At 38.9% G+C, this 20,409-nt stretch overlaps 1 protein-coding gene across 1 annotated transcript in view; it reads left to right on the top strand.

Moving 5' to 3' along the window:
- EFCAB5 (EF-hand calcium binding domain 5) overlaps positions 1–20,409 on the top strand; it is a 171,261-nt gene that overhangs the window by 18,973 nt on the left and 131,879 nt on the right. The window contains exon 4 of the mRNA XM_077970687.1: positions 14,799–15,375. Within this exon, the coding sequence (XP_077826813.1) occupies positions 14,799–15,375 (577 nt within the window). The remainder of the gene's footprint in view (positions 1–14,798; positions 15,376–20,409) is intronic.

Below are 20,409 nucleotides of genomic sequence, written 5' to 3' on the forward strand. Positions count from 1 at the left end.
TTTAGGCCAAATCGAATATTTGTATGGATGCAACTTTAGACCAAACTTGATTTAACACAACTAATGCCACACAACATGACCCTAAGTGGTTATGTTGTTGAGTAACAACAGACACACAAGAGCATATACTCTGTGATTCCGTTAATACGAAGTTCAAAAGCAAGCAAAATTAGCCTGTAGTGTTAGAAGTCAAGGGAGTAATTGAAAGAAAGAAAGTGGGGAGGGAGGGAGGGAGGGAGAGAGAGAAAGGAAGAAAGAGGTAGACTGGGGAGATAGAAAAAGAGAAAGAAGGGAGAAGGCAAGGGAGAGGAAGTAAGAGGTAAGAGGGGAGGGGGAAGGGGAATAGGAAGAAAAAAGGAGGGAGAGAGGGAGGAAGAGAGGAAAAGAAAGAAAAAAGATGGAGAAAAGGAAGGAAGGAAGGCAGGGAGGGAAGGAGGGAGGGAGGAAAAGATAGTGTTACTTTTGGAGGCAGGTCGTGACTGGAGAGGTGACAAGAAGGGATTCCAGACCCTAGTGATGATCTTTATGTCTTCTGTGGGAAAATATATATGACATTTATTATTTTAATCATTTGTAATACTTGTCCTTCTGAGTCTGGTTTATTTCACCTAATATAATGTCCTCCAGTTCCATCCATGTTGTTGCAGATGACAGGATCTCATTCTTTTTTTATGGCTGGAATAGTCATGAAATAGTACTGTATTGTGTACATGTGCCACATTTTCTTTATCCATTCATCTCTTGGCAGACAGTTAGGTTGCTTCCAAATCTTGGCTATTGTGAATTGTGCTGCAATAAATATGGGAGTGCAGTTATCTCTTGATATACTGATTCCCTTTCTTTGGATTATATACCTAGCAGTGGGATTGCTGGATCATATAATAGCTCTATTTTTAGTTTTTTTTGTGGAACCCCCATACCGTTCTTCATAGTGGTTGTACTAATTTACATTCCCACCAACAGTATATAAGGGTTCTTCTTTCTCCACATCCTTGCCAGAATTCGTTATTGTCTGTCTGTTGGATAAAAGCCATTTTGACTGGGGTAAGATGATATCTCATTGTACTTTTGATTTGTATTTATCTGATGATCAGTGATGTTAAACACCTTTTAACATACCTGTTTGCAATTTGTATGTCTTCTTTTGAGAAATATCTATTCAGCTCTTTTGCCCATTTTTAGTCAGATTGTCATATTTTTTTCCTATTCAGTTGTAAGCTCCTTATATATTCTAGTTATTAACTCCTTGTCAGATGGATAGTTTGCAAACATTTTCTCCTATTCTGTGGGTTGTCTCTTAATTTTGTTTATTTTTCCTTTGCTGTGCAGAAGCTGTTTAACTTGATGTGATCCCATCTGTCCACTTTTGGTTTGGTTGCCTGTGCTTTCGCTCAAAAAATCTTTGCTCAGTCCAATGTCCTGGAGAGTTTCCCCAATGTTTTCTTTTAGTATTTTCATAGTTTGAGGTCATAGATTTAAGTCTTTAATCCATTTTGATTCGGTTTGTGTATATAGTGAGAGATAGGTGTCTAGTTTTATTCTTCTGCATATATATGAGTATACGGTTTTCCCATTTATTGAAGATACTGTCCTTTCCCCAATGTATGTTCTTAGCACCTTTGTTGAAAATGAGTTCACTGTAGATGGATGGATTTATTTCTGGGTTCTGTATTCTATCCCATTGGTCTATACATCTGCTATAGTCTATCACATTGGTCTGTATGTCATGGTACTGCTTTTATGCCAGTACCATGCTGTTTTGGTTACTATGACTCTGTAGTATAATTTGAAGTCAGGTAATGTGAATCACATTCCTCCAGTTTTGTTCTTTTTGCTCAGGATGGCTTTGACTATTCTGGGTTTTTATGGTTCCATATAAATTTTAGGATTAATTTTTATATTTCTGTAAAGAATGTCATTGGTATTTTAATAGAAATTGCAGTGAATCTGTAGATTGCTTTGGGTAGTAAGGACATTTTAACAATATTGATTCTTTCAATCCATGAACATGGGATATCTTTCCATTTTGTGTGTGCTCTCTTCAACCAATTTCTTGGATCAGTGTTTTATAGTTTTCATTGTAGAGATCTTTCATTTCTTTGGTTAGTTCCTAAATATTTAATTTTATGTGTAGGTATTGCAAATGGGATTACCTTCTTGATTTCTTTTTCAGATTATTTGCTGTTGGTATCTAGAAATGCTACTGATTTTCATATGTTGATTTTTGTATCCCACTACTTTACTGAATTTATCAGTTTTAATAGTTTTCTGGTGGAGTCTTTAGGTTTTTTCAAATATGAGATAATATAATCTGCAAATAAGGATAATTTGACTTCTTTCTTTCCATTTTGGATGCATTCTATTTCTTTCTTTTGTCTGATTACTCTAGCTAGCACTCCAGTACTATGTTGAATAACAGTGGTAAAAATGGGCATCCTTATCTTGTTCCAGATCTTAGAGGAAAGGCTGTCTTTTTTTTCCCCATTCAGTATGATACTAGCTGTGGGTCTGTCATATGTGGCTTTTATTCTGTTGAGGTATATTCCTTCTATACCCAGTGTTTTGAGGGATTTTATTATGAAGAGCTGTTGAATTTCATCAAATGCTTTTTCAGAATCAGTTGAAATGATCATATGGTTTTTGTCTTTCATTCTGTTGATATGATGTATCACAGTGATTAACTTACATATATTGAACCATCCTTGCATCCCTTGCATCCCTTGTATCCCTGGCATGATGAAGGATTTTAAAAAATTTTTATTTTATTTTAAGTTCCAGGATACATGTGCAGTACATGCAGGTTTGTTACACAGGTAAACATGTGCTATGGTTGTTTGCTGCACCTATCAACCCATCACCTAGGTATTAAGCCCCACATGTATTAGCTGTTTATCTTGATGCTCTTCCTCACCCCACACCCCTCCAACAGGCCCCAGTGTATGTTGTTCCCCTCCCTGTGTCCATGTGTTCTCATTGTTCAGCTCCCACTTGTAACTGAGAACATGTGGTGTTTGGTTTTTTGTTCCTGTGTTAGTTTGCTGAGGATAATGACTTCCAGCTCCATCCATGTCCCTGCAAAGGACATGATCTCATTCCTTTTTTTTTTTTTTTTTTTTTTTTTTTTTGAGACGGAGTCTTGCTCTGTCACCCAGGCTGGAGTGCAGTGGCCGGATCTCAGCTCACTGCAAGCTCCGCCTCCCGGGTTTACGCCATTCTCCTGCCTCAGCCTCCCGAGTAGCTGGGACTACAGGCGCCCGCCACCTCGCCCGGCTAGTTTTTTTGTATTTTTTAGTAGAGACGGGGTTTCACCGTGTTAGCCGGGATGGTCTCTCGATCTCCTGACCTCGTGATCCGCCCGTCTCGGCCTCCCAAAGTGCTGGGATTACAGGCTTGAGCCACCGCGCCCGGCCGATCTCATTCCTTTTTATGGCTGCATAGTATTCTATGGTGTATATGTACCACATTTTCTTTATCCATTCTATCATTGATGGATATTTGGGTTGATTCCATGTCTTTGCTGTTGTGAATAGTACTGTAATGAACATATGTGTGCATGTATCTTTATAACAGAATGATTTATATTCCTTTGGGTATATACTATATACCCAGTAATGGGATTGCTGGGTCAAATGGTATTTCTGGTTCTAGATCTTTGAGGAATCACCACACTGTCTTCCACAATGGTTGAACTAATTTACATTCCCACCAACAGTGTAAAAGCATTCCTATTTCTCCATAGCCTTGCCAGCATCTGTTGTGTCTTTACTTTTTAATCATCACTAATTAATTATCTTTTTGATGTGTTGTTGAATGTGGTTTGCTAGTATTTTGTGGAGGATTTTGCTTCAATGTTCATCAGAAATATTGGCCTGTAATTTTCTTTAATTAAGAAAAAGTATTGTAGCTGAATATTGTTATATTTTTCTGGAAAATTTTCTATTTTTATCCTTTTAGATAAACTTTCTATCTATATATATCTCTTTCTCTACCTTCTCTTTAAGGTCAATAACCCTTAACTTGGTCCTTTTGAGTCTATTTTGTAGATACTGTAGGCATGCTTTGTTCCTTTTTATAGTTTTTTTCTCCTCTGAGTGTGTATTTTCAGATAGCCTGTCTTCAAGCTCACTAATTCTTTCTTCTGCTTGATGAATACTGCATTTGAGGGGTACATTAATTGAATTTTTCAGCTCCAGAATTTCTGCTTGATTTTTAAAAAATATTTCAATCTCTTTGTTAAATTTATCTGATAAGATTCTGAATTCCTTCTCTGTGTTATCTTGAATTTCATCGAGCTTCCTCAAAACAGCTATTTTGAATTCTCTGTCTGAAGGGTCAAGTATCTCTGTGACTCTGGGATTGGTCACTGTGTTCCCTGACTTTGGTAAGATCATGATGTTTGCGGATGTTCACTGATGTCTGGGCATTGAAGAGTTAGGTACTTACTGTAGTCTTCACAGTCTGGGCTTGTTTGTACCCATCCTTCTTGGGAATGCTTTCTAAGTATTCAAAGGGAGTTGAGTGTTGTGATCTAAGCCTTCAGTCACTGCAGCCATATCTGCATTGGGGGCACCCCAAACCCACTAACACTGTGACTCTTGAGGCCTTGTAGAGGTACTGCCTTGGTTGTCTTGGGTAAGATGCAGGAGAATTCCCAGGATTACCAGGCAGAGACTCTTGTTCTCTTCCCTTACATCTCCCCAACCCCCTGCCAAAATGGAGTCTCTCTCTCTCTCTCTCTGTGCTGAGCTGCCTGGACTTGTGGGAAGAGTGACACAAGCCCCGCTGTGGCCACCACCACTGGGACTGTGCTAGGTCCAACCTGAAGCCAGCACAGTACTGGGTCTCACCCAAGGCCTCTGGCAACTATTGTCTGGCTACTGCTGATGTTTATTCAAGGCCCAGGGGCTCTTTAGTCAGCAGCTAGCAAATTCAGCCTGGCTTGTGTCTTTCCCTTCAGGGCAACGCGTTCCCTTCTGACCCAGGGTGGGTCTAGAAATGCTTTCCAGGAACTAGAGCCTAGAATTGGTAAATTTAGATATCTACTTGGTGTTTCATTTTACTGTAGCTTAGCAGGCATCCAAGTTGCAAGACAACATGCTTTTTACTCTTCCCTCTTTTTTCCTCAAGCAGGAGTCTTTCCCATGACCACCACAGCTGGGAATGTACTGGGTCATACCTGAAGCCTGCATGGCACTGGGTCTCACCCAAGGCAGTGAGTACTGCCTGGCTACCACTGATGTTCATTCAAGGCCCATGGGCACTTTAGTCATCAGGTGATGAATCCTACTTGGTCCTTCCCTTCAAGATAGTAGATTCCCTTCTGGCCCAGGATGTGTCTAACATTGTCATCTGGGAGGCAAGGCCTAGCATGGGGACTCCAGGACTCTGCTTGGTACTTTATTTTACTGTAGCGGAGCTGGTATCCAAGTTGCAAGACAAAGCCCTCTTTACTCTCCTCTCTCCTTTCCTTAATTGGAAGGAGTCTCTGCCAAAGCTATAAGCTGCACTGTCTGGAATTGGGGGAGGGGTGACACAACCACTCCCTTGGCTGCCCTAGCTAGTGTCTCACTAGGTCATGTACACCCCAAGTCCACTGGCTTTGAGCCCAGTACAGCACCAGGACTTGTCCAGGAACTATAGTCCTTATAGCCTAGATTGCCTTTCAAGTTTATTTAGAACCCCAGAGCACTTTAACCCTCAGTGGTGGGCTAGCTGGAACTCAGGTTCTGACTGCTGGGATGGACAATTCCCCTCTGGCCAGGGCTGATCTAAATGCTCCCTTTATGGGTACCAGCTGAATTCTGCCCCATGGTGCTTTCCACTGTGACAGGGTAACACTGCGTGACAATGCAAAATCCCACAGTCACTGTGCTCTCCCTGCCCCAAGCATCATATTCTTTCTCTGTACTATGAGGCCACTGCTGGGGGATGGAGGAGGGGTGGTATAGGCAATTCAAGACTGTCTTTCCTGTTCTCCTCACTGCCTCTTTCCTTGATATGATATTAAAACCAGGTATTGTGATCACTCACCTGATTTTTGGTTCTTATGAAGGTGTTTTCTTGTGTAGATAGTTGTTCAATGTGGTGTTCCTGTGAGGGGAATGATCACTGGAGGGTTCTGTTAGGCCAACTTGCTCTGCCTCTCTCAAAATTTCATTTTAAAAAGATTTTATTTTAAGTTCTGGGATACATGTGCAGGATGTGCAAGTTTGTTACATAGGTAAGCATGTGCCATGGTGGCTTGGTGTACCTATCAACCGATTACCTAGGTATTAAGCCCCACATGCATTAGCTATTTATCCTGATGCTCTCCTTCCCCCACCCTCAAAATTTCATTTTTTCAATGCGTGAATGATATTTCATTGTACATATATACCTCATTTTGTTCATTCATCTGTGGACGGATGCTTGAGTTGTTTCCACCTTTTACTGATTGTGTATAATGCTGCCATGAACATTGATGTGCAAGTATCTGAGTCCCTGCTTTCAATTTTTTTGGATATATACATAGGAGTGGGATTGCTGGATCATATGTAGTTCTAGGTTTACCTGAAAAAATTAAACTATATTACTAATATTGATTATTAATTTTTTTTAAGAGACAGGGCCTTGGCATGCTCCCTAGCCTGGAATTGAACTCCTAGGCTTAAGTAATCCTCCCACCTCAGCCTGCCAAATATCTGGGACTACAGGGACATGCCCCTGAGCCCAGCTCTATGTTTAATGTTTTGAGAAACCACAACAGTTTTCCACAATGGCTGCATCACTTTGCATTCCCACTAGCAAAGCACAAGAGTTCCGATTGCTGTCCATTCTTACCAACACTTGTTATTTTCTGAGTTTCTGTTTCTTTTTGTTTTCTTATTATCATCTTAGTAAGTGTGGAGTGGTATCTCATTGTAGTTATGATTTGCATTCCCTAATAACTCATAATGTTGAACATCTTTTCATATACTTATTGGCCATTTGTATATTTTCTTAGGAAGAATGCCTGTTCAAATCCTTTGCCCATTTTTGAATTAGGTTGTTTTATTGTTATTGAGTTTTAGAAGTTCTTTATGTATTCTGAATATTAATTCCTTATCAGTTATTTGCTTTACAAATATTTTCTCTCATTTACTACATCATCTTTTCATTTTTTGACATAATTCTTTGATATACAAAAGTTTTTAATTTTGAAGTGTATTTTATCTTTTTTTGTTTGTTTTCTGTGCTCTTGGTGTTGCATCCATGAAGTCATTGTTAAAGCCAGTGATATGAAGATTTTCCACAGGTTTTCATTTTTCATCCAAGAGTTGTAAGGTTTTGTTTGTTTGTTTTTAAAGACAGGGTCTCACTCTGTTGCTCAGGGTAGAGTGAAGTGGCATGATCATGGCTCACTGCAGCCTCAACCTCCTGGGCTCAAGTGATCCTCCCACCTCAGCTTCCCGAGTAGCTGGGACTATAAGTGTGCATCAACAAGCCTGGCTAATTTGTTTTTTAAATTTTTTGTAGAGATACAGTCTCACTACGTTTCCCAGGCTGGGAGAGTTGTATCATTTTCTCTCTTCAGTTTAGATATTTGATTTGTTTTCAGTTCATTTTTGTATGTAAGGTAAAGGACCAACTTCATTCTTTTACATGATGTATCAGGTAGTCTCAGCACCATTTGTTGAAAAGATTATTCTTTCCCTGTTGAATGGTCTTGACATCCTTGTCACAAATCAATTGACTATATATGAGAGTTTGTTTCTGGCCTCTCTATCCTATTTTATTGGTCTATACATCTGTCCTTACTCCAGTACTGTTTTATTTGTTGTAGCTTTGTAGTAAGTCTCAAATTCGGGTAGTGTGAATCCTCCAAGTTTATTCCTTTTTTTTTCAAGATTTATTTTGGTTATTCAAGGGCCCCTGCAGTTTCATATTAATCTGAGGATCACTTTTTCTATTTCTGTGAAAAAACTATTGGAATTTTGATTGCATTGAATCTATAGATCACTTTGGGTAGAAGTGATATCTTAACAATGTAAAGTATTCCTATCTATGAATAGGGACATCTTTCTACTTATTTATGTCTTCTTTAATTTCTTTCAGCAATGTTTTATAGTTTTCAGCATATATCTTCCACTTTCTTGGTTAAATTTATTCCTAAGTATTTTATTCTTTTTTTTTTTTTTTTTTTTTTTTTTTTTGGAGACAGAGTCTCGCTCTGTCACCCAGGCTGGAGTGCAGTGGCCAGATCTCAGCTCACTGCAAGTTCTGCCTCCTGGGTTCATGCCATTCTCCTGCCTCAGCCTCCCGAGTAGCTGGGACTACAGGCGCCCGCCACCTCACCTGGCTAGTTTTTTGTATTTTTTAGTAGAGACGGGGTTTCAGCATGTTAGCCAGGATGGTCTCGATCTCCTGACCTTGTGATCCGCCCATCTCGGCCTCCCAAAGTGCTGGGATGACAGGCTTGAGCCACCGTGCCCAGCCAAGTATTTTATTCTTTTAGCTGCTTTTATAAATGGAATTGCTTTCCTTTTTCCCCCCATTTTTATTTTTTTGGAGATAGGGTCTCACTTTGTTGCCCAGATTGGACTGCAGTGATGTAATCATAGCTCACTGCACCCTTGAACTCCTGGGCTCAAGCAATTCTCCCACCTCAACCTACCAATAGCTGGGACTACAGGTACGTGCCACCATGCCTGGCTTTTCTTTTTCTTTTTCTTTTTTTTGCATAGATAGGATCTCAGTACGTTGCCCTATTGAATTTGTTCAATAGCTCTAGTAGTTTTCTTGTGAATTCTTTCTATATATAGGATCATGTCATCTGTGAATAGAGACAGTTTTACCTCTTTCTTTCCAATTTGGATGCCTTTTATTTGTTTTTCTTGTCTTACAGCTCTGGCTAGAACTCTGGTATGATGTTGAACAGCAGTGGTGAAAGTAGGCATTCTTTTCTTGTTACTGATTTTCGGGAGGAAGCTTTCAGTGTTCCATTACTGAGTGTCATGTTAACTGTGAATTTTTTATTTTTATTTGTGTTTTGAGATAGGGTCACTCTCTGTCACCCAGACCAGAATGAGTGACATGATTATGGCTCACTGAAGCCTCAAACTCCAGAGTTCAAGTGATCCTCCCACCTTAGCCCCCCAAGTAGCTGAGACTCTAGGCATGTGCTATCACACCCAGCTAATTTTTAAATTTTTTGTAGAGACAGGATCTCACTATGTTACCCAGGCTGGTTTCGAACTCCTGGACTCAAGCAATCCTCCCACCTCAGCCTCCTAAAGTGCTGGGATTACAGGTGTGTGAGCCACCACACCTGGCCAACTGTGGATTTTTAAATAACTACCCTTTATTATTTTGAGGAATGTTCTCTCCGTATGCACTGAGATGATTATGTGACTTTTTTCCCCTTCATTTTATCAATGTGATGATTACATTGCTTGATTTTCTTATGTTGAGCCACCTTGGCATTCCTGAGATAAATCTGGAAAGATTTCATGTTGAAAAGGCTTTTGCTATGCTCTTGGATTTGATTTGTTAATATTTTGTTGAGGATTTTTGCATCTATATTCATAAGGAATATTGGTCTATAATTTTCTTGTGATATCTATTTAGCTTTAGTGTCAGAGTAATTCTATCCTCATAGAAAGAATTAGGTAGTGTTCCCACCTCTTCAATTTTTTACAAGCATTTGGTAAGAATTCATTTCCTTTCTTCTTTAAATATTTGATAGAAGTAACTAGTGAAGCCATCTGATCCAAGACTTTTCTTTGTTGGGAAGTTTCTGATCACTGATTCAATCTCTTTACTTGTTAGAGATCTAATATGGTTTGAATGTGTGTCCCTTTCAAATCTCATATTGAAATGTGACCTATGATGTTGGAAGTGGGCCTAGTGGGAGGTTTTTGGGTTATGGAGTGGATCCCTCATGAATGGTTTGGTGCTGTTCTTGCAGTAATGAGTGAGTTCTCACTCTATGAGTTCATGTGAGGTCTGGTTGTTTGAAAGAGTGTGGTACCTCTTCTCTCTCTCTCTTGCTCCCTCTCTCACCATGTGATATGCCAGCTCCTCCTCTGCCTTCCATCATGATTATAAGCTTGTTGAGGCCTCACTGGGAACAGATGTTGGCACTCTTTCACATACAGCCTGAGCCAAATAAACCTCTTTTCTTTGTAAATTACCCAGTCTCAGGTATTCCTTTTTTTTTTTTTTTTCCAGGTATTTCTTTATAGCAACACAAAATAAACTAACTAATGCAAGATCTTTTGAGACTTTCTATTTCTTCTTGAGTCGTTTTAAGTAATTTCAAGGAATTGGTTCATTTCTTCTAGGTTATCCAATATGTTGGCATACAATTACTCACAGTATTCTCTTGTAACCGCTTTTGTTTTTGTTTTCCGAGATAGAGTCTTGCTCTGTCACCCAGAGCTGGAGCGCAATGGTGTGATCTCTGCTCACTGCTACCTCCACCTTCTGGGTTCAAGCAATTCTCCTGCCTCAGCCTCCCAAGTAGCTGTGATTACAGGTGTGTGCCACCACACCTGGCTAATTTTTGAATTTTTAGTAGAGACGGGGTCTCACCATGTTGGCCAGGCTGGTCTTGAACTCCTGACCTCGTGATCTGCCTGCCTCAGCCTCCCAAAGTGCTGGGATTACAGGCATGAGCCACTGCGCCCAGCCTATAATTATTATTTTTTTTTAAATATCTGTAAGGTTGGTGATAATGTCCCCACTTTCATTTCTGATTTTGGTTATTTATGTATCTTTGCTAATGTTTTTGTCAGTCTAGCTCAGGGTTTATTCATTCTGTTGATTTTTTTCAAGGAACCAATTTTTGGTGAAATTGTTTTTCTCTACTATTTTTCTATTCTCTCTTTTATCTCTACTTTAACCTTTATTATTTTCTTTCTTTTGCTAGTTTTGTGTTTAGTTTGCACTACTTTTTCGAGTTTCTTAAGGTGTAAAGTTAGGTTATTGATTTGACTTTTTTTTTTTTTTTTGAGACAGAGTCTTGCTCTGTTGTCCAGGCTGAAGTGCAGTGGCGTGATCTCGGCTCACTGCAAGCTCCGCCTCCCAGGTTCACGCCATTCTCCTGCCTCAGCTTCCCAAGTAGCTGGGACTACAGGTGCCCACCACCACGCCTGGCTAATTTTTTTTTTTTTTTTTTTTTTACAGAGATGGGGTTTCATCGTGTTAGCCAGGATGGTCTCAATCTCCTGACCTCAGATTTGACTTTTTTTAATGTAATCACTTACAGCTATGATTTTCCCTCTGAGCCCTTTTTTCACTGCATCTTACAAATTTTGATATGTTGTGTATTCATTTTCATTTTTCTCTTATTATTTTCTAATATCCCTTGTGATTCTTTTGACCCATTAGTCGTTTAAGAATGAGTTGTTTATTTTCTGTAGCTTTGTATGTTTTCTAGTTTTCCTTTATTGATTTCTAACTTCATCAAGTTTTGTGCTCTTCATTAAAGAGCAGATATTTTATATGGTGTCTATTTTTTTAAATCCATTGAGACTTGTTTTGTGGCCTAACATATTGTCTATCCTGGAGAATGCGCCATGTGCACTTGAGAAAATTATGTATTCTGCTGGTATATTGGATAGACTATTGTATATATGACTGTTAAAACTAAAGATAATTTTTATATATGGTATAAGGTAGGCATCCAGATTCATCCCTTCGCATGTAGATATCAGCTGTCATGGCACTGTTTGTTGAAGAGACTGTTTTTTCCATTAAATTGTCTTGGCACCCTTGTCAAAAATCAATTGGTTTCAGAGTAGAAGAGGAACTTTAAAAAATAATCAGTTGGTCATAGATGTATAGGTTTATTTCTGGACTCTCAATTTTATTCCATTGATCTATATGTCTATCCTAATGCCAGTACTACTTCAGTAAAGTTTTATAGCTTTCTTCATATTAGTCTGACACATTTCTGTTTGGTTTATTTCTAGATATTTTAAATTTTTGTTGCTATAATGAAATGAAGCTTTATAAAATTATATTTTCATTGATAACTAAAAATATAAAACATTTTAAATTGGTAGTTCCAAGGAAATCAATTTACTTTTGTATTTTAATCTTGTATCCTGTGTTTATTTGGTAGGCTTTTAAAAAAATTGTGGTAAATACATATACTATAATATTTACCATTTAAACTATGTTAAAGTGTACAATTCAGAGCCATTAAGTAAATTCGCAGTGTTATGCAACCATTACCACTGTCTAGTTCTAGAAAGTTTTTATCATTATAAATGGAAACTCCATTTGGTAAGCCTTTCAAAGCTGAAGATTTGTGTCTTTCTTCAGTTCTGAGAGATTTCTTACATTATTTATTTGAATATTTCATTATGTCTAACACTTGGCTTATACCTTCTGACACTTTTATAAGATTAATATTAAATGTTCTGGATTGACTGGGCATGGTGGTTCATGACTGTAATCCTAGCACTTTGGGAGGCCAAGGTGGGTGAATCACTTGAAGCCAGGAGTTCGATACTAGCCTGAGCAATATAGTAAGACTTTATCTTTACCAAAAAAAGAAAAAAATAGAAAAATTAGCTGAGCATGGTGGCATGTACCTGTAGTCCCAGCTACTCAGGAGGCTGAATATATGCTGTCATATATTCATATACATATACATATGGGTATATGGTGTCAACATGATGTGTTACTGTAAATGTTAATAATGATCATTAGGTTCAGATAATATTTCTCAGGTTTCTCTAAAGTTATTTCCCCCTCCCATTTCCATATTGTACTCTTTGAGAGGAAGTCACTATATGCAGTCCGCACTTAAGGAGAGGGGAGTTATGCTCTACATCCTTGATCGTGGAGTATCTACATAAATTATTTGGAATATTTCTGCACAGGAAATTTGTCTTTTTACTTATTTACTAGTCTTTTTTTCCAGCACTTCGTTACTTTCTGGCACTGCAAGATATTCTAGGCACTACAAGATATTCTTGTATATATTTCCTGCATATGAGATGAGCCCAATCCTATAATCAGCTGTATCTCCAAGGAGTTCTGATTTTTTTTTAATTGGAGAGTGATATTCGAAACCAAGATGTGAGCGCTAGATGGTCTACATTCTCTTAAGTGTTTAACTTTTAATTTCTTCTAACTTCTCTGCTCTGAGGATATTAATTCTTTGACTCCTTACATTTGTTCTATTTAATGGTATTTCCTTGGGTGGTATTAGTTATTCTGTTTGTTGAATTTAGTCATGGGGATGATTTTTCTTAAACATTCTATGAATGTGTGCTTACATTTGAATTTGAGATTCTCTATTTGCTTTCCTATAGAGTTATTGTTTTCTATAGTCTGATGCCAGTGGGGGAAGGACAAGATGTGCAGACAGTGAAGCTGTCAATAATTCATTTTCTCTGCGTGTGAAAATGCTGTTTCTCTAGCCTAAATATCTATATACCTTAACTCAGTGCAGGGGAAGACACTGATTAGCTCAAATGGGCATGAAGATATACAAAAAGGTCAGTCTTTCCCCTATGACCCGTATCTACATCCTCTGAACTTGGGGTACCTCAAATCTGCTCCCAAATTTTACAGTGGTCTCCACTGTATCTTTTTTGTGCTATAGTTTCTTCAATCAGTTGAATTCCCCTGCTTTACATTTTTCAGAGATCTTCAAAATTCCTGACAATTGAAGGCCCCCTTCATGATTGTAGTATTTTTATGCATTTTTTAAATTTTAAAAACATACACACAACTTTTCCTGTCATTGCTAGAGATTTTGGTAGGGAGGGGATGTAGATGCCTGTTCTCAGTCTACCATCTTGGTCTAATGTCTGCATCCTGCATTTTAAAAACGAAAACATAAAAGAAGCTGGGAATAAAATGAAGAGAAATATATTTAAATATACATGTGTGGTCGACTCTTTGCTTGCTCACCACACATTTCCTCACCTTTTTTTTTGAGACAAAGTCTCACTGGACTGCAGGGGCATGATCATGGCTCACTGCAGCCTCGACCTCCAGGGCTCAAGTGATCCTCCCACCTCAGTCTCCTGAGTAGCTGAGACCACAGGTGTAAGCCACCATGCCTGGTTAACTTTTTTATTGTTTGTAGAAACAGCATCTTCCTAATGTTGCCTAGGCTGGTCTTGAACTCCTGGGCTCAAGCATTCCTCCTGCCTCGGCCTCCCAAAATGTTGGGATTACAAATGTGAGCCACTGTGCCCAGCCTTCCCTACCTTTTTGCCTGCCAACTGAACCTCAGTGTTGTAGCAGATGAAAATAACTTGTTATCAGAGAACTTGATCCAAACTCTGACACCAATAAATAGATTATAATTTGTCTATACTATTCATAGTAATACCATTTTCCTTTACCAGCCTTTGGTCTGGGCGTGGGCATGTATCCTAGTTAGGGCCGATGAAATGTAAAGGGAAGTCTTACAGTGGGGAGTCTGGGATCTTCTCCTATCGGATAATAAAACAGAGCCTCAAGAGGAGAAAATCCCTTTGTCCTCAATCCTTTTTTGCTGTGAGGAAGTGATGACTGGAGCTCTGATAGTCATCATGTGATCATAAGGTACAAGCAAAAAAATGAACGAAAATAAACAGAAACAGCCTAGGTACTTAATGAAATCACTGAACTGCTGAATGGCTTCTGGTTAAGTCAACAATAAATGTCTTTATGGTTAAAGTCACTTTGTCCAATTTTCTGTTACTTTCAGCTGACCTTGTTCCAATCCACTGTGTAAATGGATATAAAAATTTTTTCAAATATTATTCTAAAGTCATGTAGATTAAAATTTGCTTCTAACATTTCTTACATTTCACTTTTTTTCCCCTCAGAATTAAACCTGGAGGGGCAGCGAAAAATTTCACCTGATTCAATAAAGGACTCTAAAACTGAAGCCTCAGGTAATATTGCAATTAGAAAATCTGCAAAAGTGATTTTTGCTTTAGATGAAACTGAACTGAAATCAAAGCTAGAGCAACCATGGAAGAAAAATCTTTTTGAAAGAATGGAGGCAAGAGCCCAAGCAATGCAGCAGAAAATAATAGACAAGGAAAATGTGAAGAAGGAACTAGAAAAAAAGGCTGAAAAAAAACTCCCTAGGGATAATTTGGCCAAAGAGTGGTTTAATACTGAAAGCATGACACTGAATAATCGTGCATATTTGCTTGACAAACTTTTACCTACCTTGGTTCCTGGAGTAGAAAACATGTTAACTCAAGTAGAAAAGAAGAAGGTTTTGACAGAAGTTGATACTCCAAGCAAGTTTGACCCAATTAATTATTTGGGGGAATATTTAATGAGAAACAATCCTAATTATATCAAAGACCCAGGAATATCTGGTTACCAGAGGGTGATGAAAGAAGTCACAGAAGACCTGAAGATGTATGTTCCTGACACTATCTGCAACAGGTACAATCTGTTATAGTTTCAGTTCATGATCTGTCTCCTTACATTGAAAAACTAGTAGAGCCGGGCACGGTGGCTCAAGCCTGTAATCCCAGCACTTTGGGAGGCCGAGACGGGCGGATCACAAGGTCAGGAGATCGAGACCATCCTGGCTAACATGGTGAAACCCCGTCTCTACTAAAAAATACAAAAAAATAGCCGGGCGAGGTGGCGGGCGCCTGTAGTCCCAGCTACTCGGGAGGCTGAGGCAGGAGAATGGCGTAAACCCGGGAGGCGGAGCTTGCAGTGAGCTGAGATCCGGCCACTGCACTCCAGCCTGGGCGACAGAGCGAGACTCCGTCTCAAAAAAAAAAAAAAAAAAAGAAAAACTAGTAGAAAAATAACATAATCATAGAGACAAGACTTAAAACAAGTGATTCTACAGTTATTCAGAAAGTATTTATTGAGCTACTAGTATGTGCTTCACTCTTTTTGAGTCACTGTGAAGACTAACAAAATAAATAAGTTCCTTGTATTCGTAGATTTAATTATCTCACTATGACTCCAAGTGTATATTGATTTGTATTTTTATTTATCTCCCTGCACTGGAAAGTAAGCTATATGAAAGTTGGAACTTAAAAAAAAATTTAGCTTTCCATATAGGCAATATATTCACCTGGTTTAAAGGCCAATATGTAAAAAAAGTTATACAGTGAAAAGTTTTCCTCCCATTCTTATCTTCCATCTACCCAGTATTCCACCTCCACCATAAATAACTTCTATTCTTAATTTTCTATAGATCCTTACAGAATTTCTTTATACATACATAAGGAAATGCAAACATGGATTATTAATTTTCTTTCTTTTACACAAAAGCATGTGATATGTGTTACAAATACCCATTTTTACCTGCCATTTATCTTTTGTCATGTAGAAGATTTTTTATTTCTATATAGTCAAATTTAACTTTTATGGCGTCAGGATTTTGAGGCACTGTTACATTTCAAAATATTAAAAGAATTCTTCCATGTTCTCTTCCAGAATTATGATTTTAATTTTCATTTTAAATATTGACTCATTTGGAATTTAACCTAGCGTAACATACAGGGATTCAACTTTATCCTTTTTCAAATGTCTACTTAGTGGTCCCAATCAGAGTTGAATAGTCTATCTTTGCCCCACTGTTTGGGATTGAGCCTTTATTAATAAATTCATGTATGTTTTAGAGTGTATTTCTGGATTTTTTCCATCATATTCCATTGGTCAGTCTCCCTTTCATGCATTCATACCACACTGCTTTAATAATTGAGACTTTTAAATATATTCCATAGATCTGACAGTGCTGGTCCCCACTATTTGCCCTTCTTCTTTTCTGATGTTTCCTGACATTTTTGTTTGTTTACTTTTTTTGTATGAATTATGGGAGTAACTTGTCTACTTGAAGAAAAAAAGGGGGGAGAGAAAACCAAAGAACAAAACTTATAGGAATTTTTATTGAAATCTGATTACATCTATTAATATTCTTAGAAAACCAATATCTTCAAGACTGCAATTAGCCAAGATTACACCACTGCACTCCAGCTTGGGTGCCAGAGCGAGACCCAGTCTCAAACACACACACACACACACACACACACACACACACCAGAAAACTAACATCTTTAATAATGGTGAGTGTTTCTGGGTGTCTTTCCATTTGCTCATCTTATTTTGTATGAATTAGTGTGGTCCTAAAGTTTTTTTACAGCTGGGCATGGTGGCTCATGCCTGTAATCCCAGCACTTTGGGAGGCCAAGGTGGGTGGATCACCTGAGGTCAGGAGTTCAAGACCAGTCTGGCCAACGTGGCAAAACCGTGTCTCTACTAAAAATGCAAAAATTAGCCCAGTGTGGTGGTGCATGCCTGTAATCCCCACTACTCGGGACACTAAGGTGGGAGAATCACTTGAACCTGGGAGGCAGAGGCTGCAGTGAGCTAAGATGCACCACTGCACTCCAGCCGGGCAACAGAGTGAGACTCCGTCTAAAAAAAAAAAAAAAAAAAAATTATATAAGTTTTGTGTCTCACTCATTAGATTCAGCACTAGTTATTTTTATCATTCTTTGTTGCTGTTTTAAGCAGGACTTTCTTCTCTTACTACATTTTCTTTCTGGAATGTAGTCTGAAGTACTAATTTCTGTATATTTGTGTGCCCAGCTACCTGACTGAGTTCTCTTACAGTAACATTTTAGTTGATTTCTTGGGTTTTCTAGGGAGGTAACCATTGTCTTCAAATAATAGTAGTTTTCCTTCTTCCTTTTCAATTTTTATACTAACATCTTCCTACTACCTCCAATACAATATTAAATAATAGTGGTGATGTGGGCATCCTTGTCTTTTTACAACTTTAGTAGAAATGCTGCTTCTGTTACTGCTTCATTATGGGCAGTTTTTGTATTACTAGTTCTATTCCATTTGGGTATGAAAAACACTTTATCTCAATGAGAAAATGTACCTAATTTCTACCTTTCAGAGTGATTTTTTAAAATTAAGACTAGATTTTATCAAATGCTTTTTCAACACCTATGAAAGTGATAGTATAATTTTCACCTTAGATTCCTTAATGGTGAATTTTATTAATAGATTTCCTACTATTCAATTGTCTTAGAATTCCTGAAATAAATCCTGCTTGGTTGCTATGTATTTGGGTACACTGAAATATGCTTCCTACTAGTAAGACAGAATAAATATTTCTTTCCTTTTAATTACAGATTTTCAGAATATGATATATATCTACCTGCCTATCAATAGTCACCTCCAGTGGCAGCAAATGAAAAATGTTTTCTCCTTTTGGGAAAGGGTTCCTTTTTCAGTATCATCATGGATGCATGGATTTTAATATATATTCAATATATTTTAATCAGTTATAGTCATTTTTTTCTGTTAGATGCTCAAATTGCACCAACTTTGGCTTCTGTGTTCTGACATTACCCCTTTAGTCTTTGAAAACTTCATGCATTTTTTAAATGGATTCTTGGCTCCTTTTAATGGGGATCACTCACTTGTGAGCTAGGAATGCTCATAAATATTGTATAGTCATTGTTTCTAGGCCCTTCAGGACTAAAACATATAATTTTTAGAATCAATGGCTTGTGGTCAGACGTCACCTGCAGCCTCTTCGGGCATGCCACCACTGCCGGGCCTGCTGTACGACCCCGCGGGCTCTTGCCCGTGCCTGCTTTTGGCGCCCGGCTCAGGAGGACCCTTCTTTATTTCTTTATTTCTTTATTTATTTTTATTTTATTTTTATTATTATTATACTTTAAGTTCTAGGGTACATGTGCATAATGTGCAGGTTTGTTACATATGTATACTTGTGCCATGTTGGTGTGCTGCACCCATCAACTCATCAGCACCCATCAACTTGTCATTTACATCAGGTATAACTCCCAATGCCATCCCTCCCCCCTCCCCCCTCCCCATAATAGGCCCCGGTGTGTGATGTTCCCCTTCCTGAGTCCAAGTGATCTCATTGTTCAGTTCCCACCTATGAGTGAGAACGTGTGGTGTTTGGTTTTCTGTTCTTGCGATAGTTTGCTGAGAATGATGGTTTCCAGCTGCATCCATGTCCCTACAAAGGACACAAACTCATCCTTTTTTATGGCTGCATGGTATTCCATGGTGTATATGTGCCACATTTTCTTAATCCAGTCTATGACTGATGGACATTTGGGTTGATTCCAAGTCTTTACTATTGTGAATAGTGCTGCAATGAACATACGTGTGCATGTGTCATTATAGCAGCATGATTTATAATCTTTTGGGTATATACCCAGTAATGGGATGACTGGGTCATATGGTACTTCTACTTCTAGATCCTTGAGGAATCGCCATACTGTTTTCCGTAGTGGTTGAACCAGTTTACAATCCCACCAACAGTGTAAAAGTGTTCCTATTTCTCCACATGCTCTCCAGCACCTGTTGTTTCCTGACTTTTTAATGATTGCCATTCTAACTGGTGTGAGATGGTATCTCATTGTGGTTTTGATTTGCATTTCTCTGATGGCCAGTGATGACGAGCATTTTTTCATGTGTCTGTTGGCTGTACGCATGTCTTCTTTTGAGAAATGTCTGTTCATATCCCTTGCCCACTTCTTGATCCAAGAGTGGACCCTGGTCTCACTGAAGCCAGATGGGGTCTTGTGGCAGTCTGTTAGGGATGTGATCCAGTGCTTTGGAGGCAGGGATTCAAGCTGGTAGGGATGAAGATCCTGCGGCCCGCTGGAAAGCGTCCTTGCTGACCACTACTGGGGCCTGCGAAGGAAGCTCTTCTACCCAGCCCTCCTTAGCTATGTGAGCTTCAGGCCTGTTGATGGCCATGGTCTGGGAAGGGTACAATGTGATCCATGCCTCGAGGGCCATGATAGGATACACTGACAGGGCTGAGGCTGACTCTGTGACCATATGCGGAGACTTCATCGACGTCCACATCAGCAGGAATATCATTCACACCAGCTATTCAGGGTAAGGGGTCAGAAAGAGATCCAGCTGTGGTTTGAAAGCAGTGAGCTGGTGAACTAGCTCCCCTAGACAGGGGCCACTGCAGGAGCGTCCTCCCAGCCAGAGGGCTCAGGCTCCCCTTGACCACCCCAGCCTTGGTCCACCAGGACCAACTAACTACCTCTGTCACAGGAACCCAAGCCCACACTCCTACAAGTCTCTCCCAGACCACTTCCCTGTGCACATTCTGCCCTACTCCAGCCCGGTGGACTTTGAGCCACAAACTTTACATGCTTTTCTGTATCCTAGCCAGCACAAGATTGGGCCAAATCCTTTCTGCACCAAACTGCCAGACAATCTTTGGGGTGTCTTCAAACGTGGGTAGGGCAACCTCTCCTCCTGGAAAAGGGAAACATTAAAATTCGCTGTGCTGAGAAAAGAAATATATAATTTTAAAAATGAGTTAATATTGACAGTTGCATATTAAATATAATGTTTCAGGGTCTTTATCTAATTTCTTTGATATTTGCATTTCCTTTTTCCTTTTTTTTTTGAGACAGAGTCTCTCTCTGTCACCTG

This window comes from Macaca mulatta, chromosome 16, assembly GCF_049350105.2.
Source record: "Macaca mulatta isolate MMU2019108-1 chromosome 16, T2T-MMU8v2.0, whole genome shotgun sequence".
Lineage (NCBI taxonomy): Eukaryota > Metazoa > Chordata > Mammalia > Primates > Cercopithecidae > Macaca > Macaca mulatta.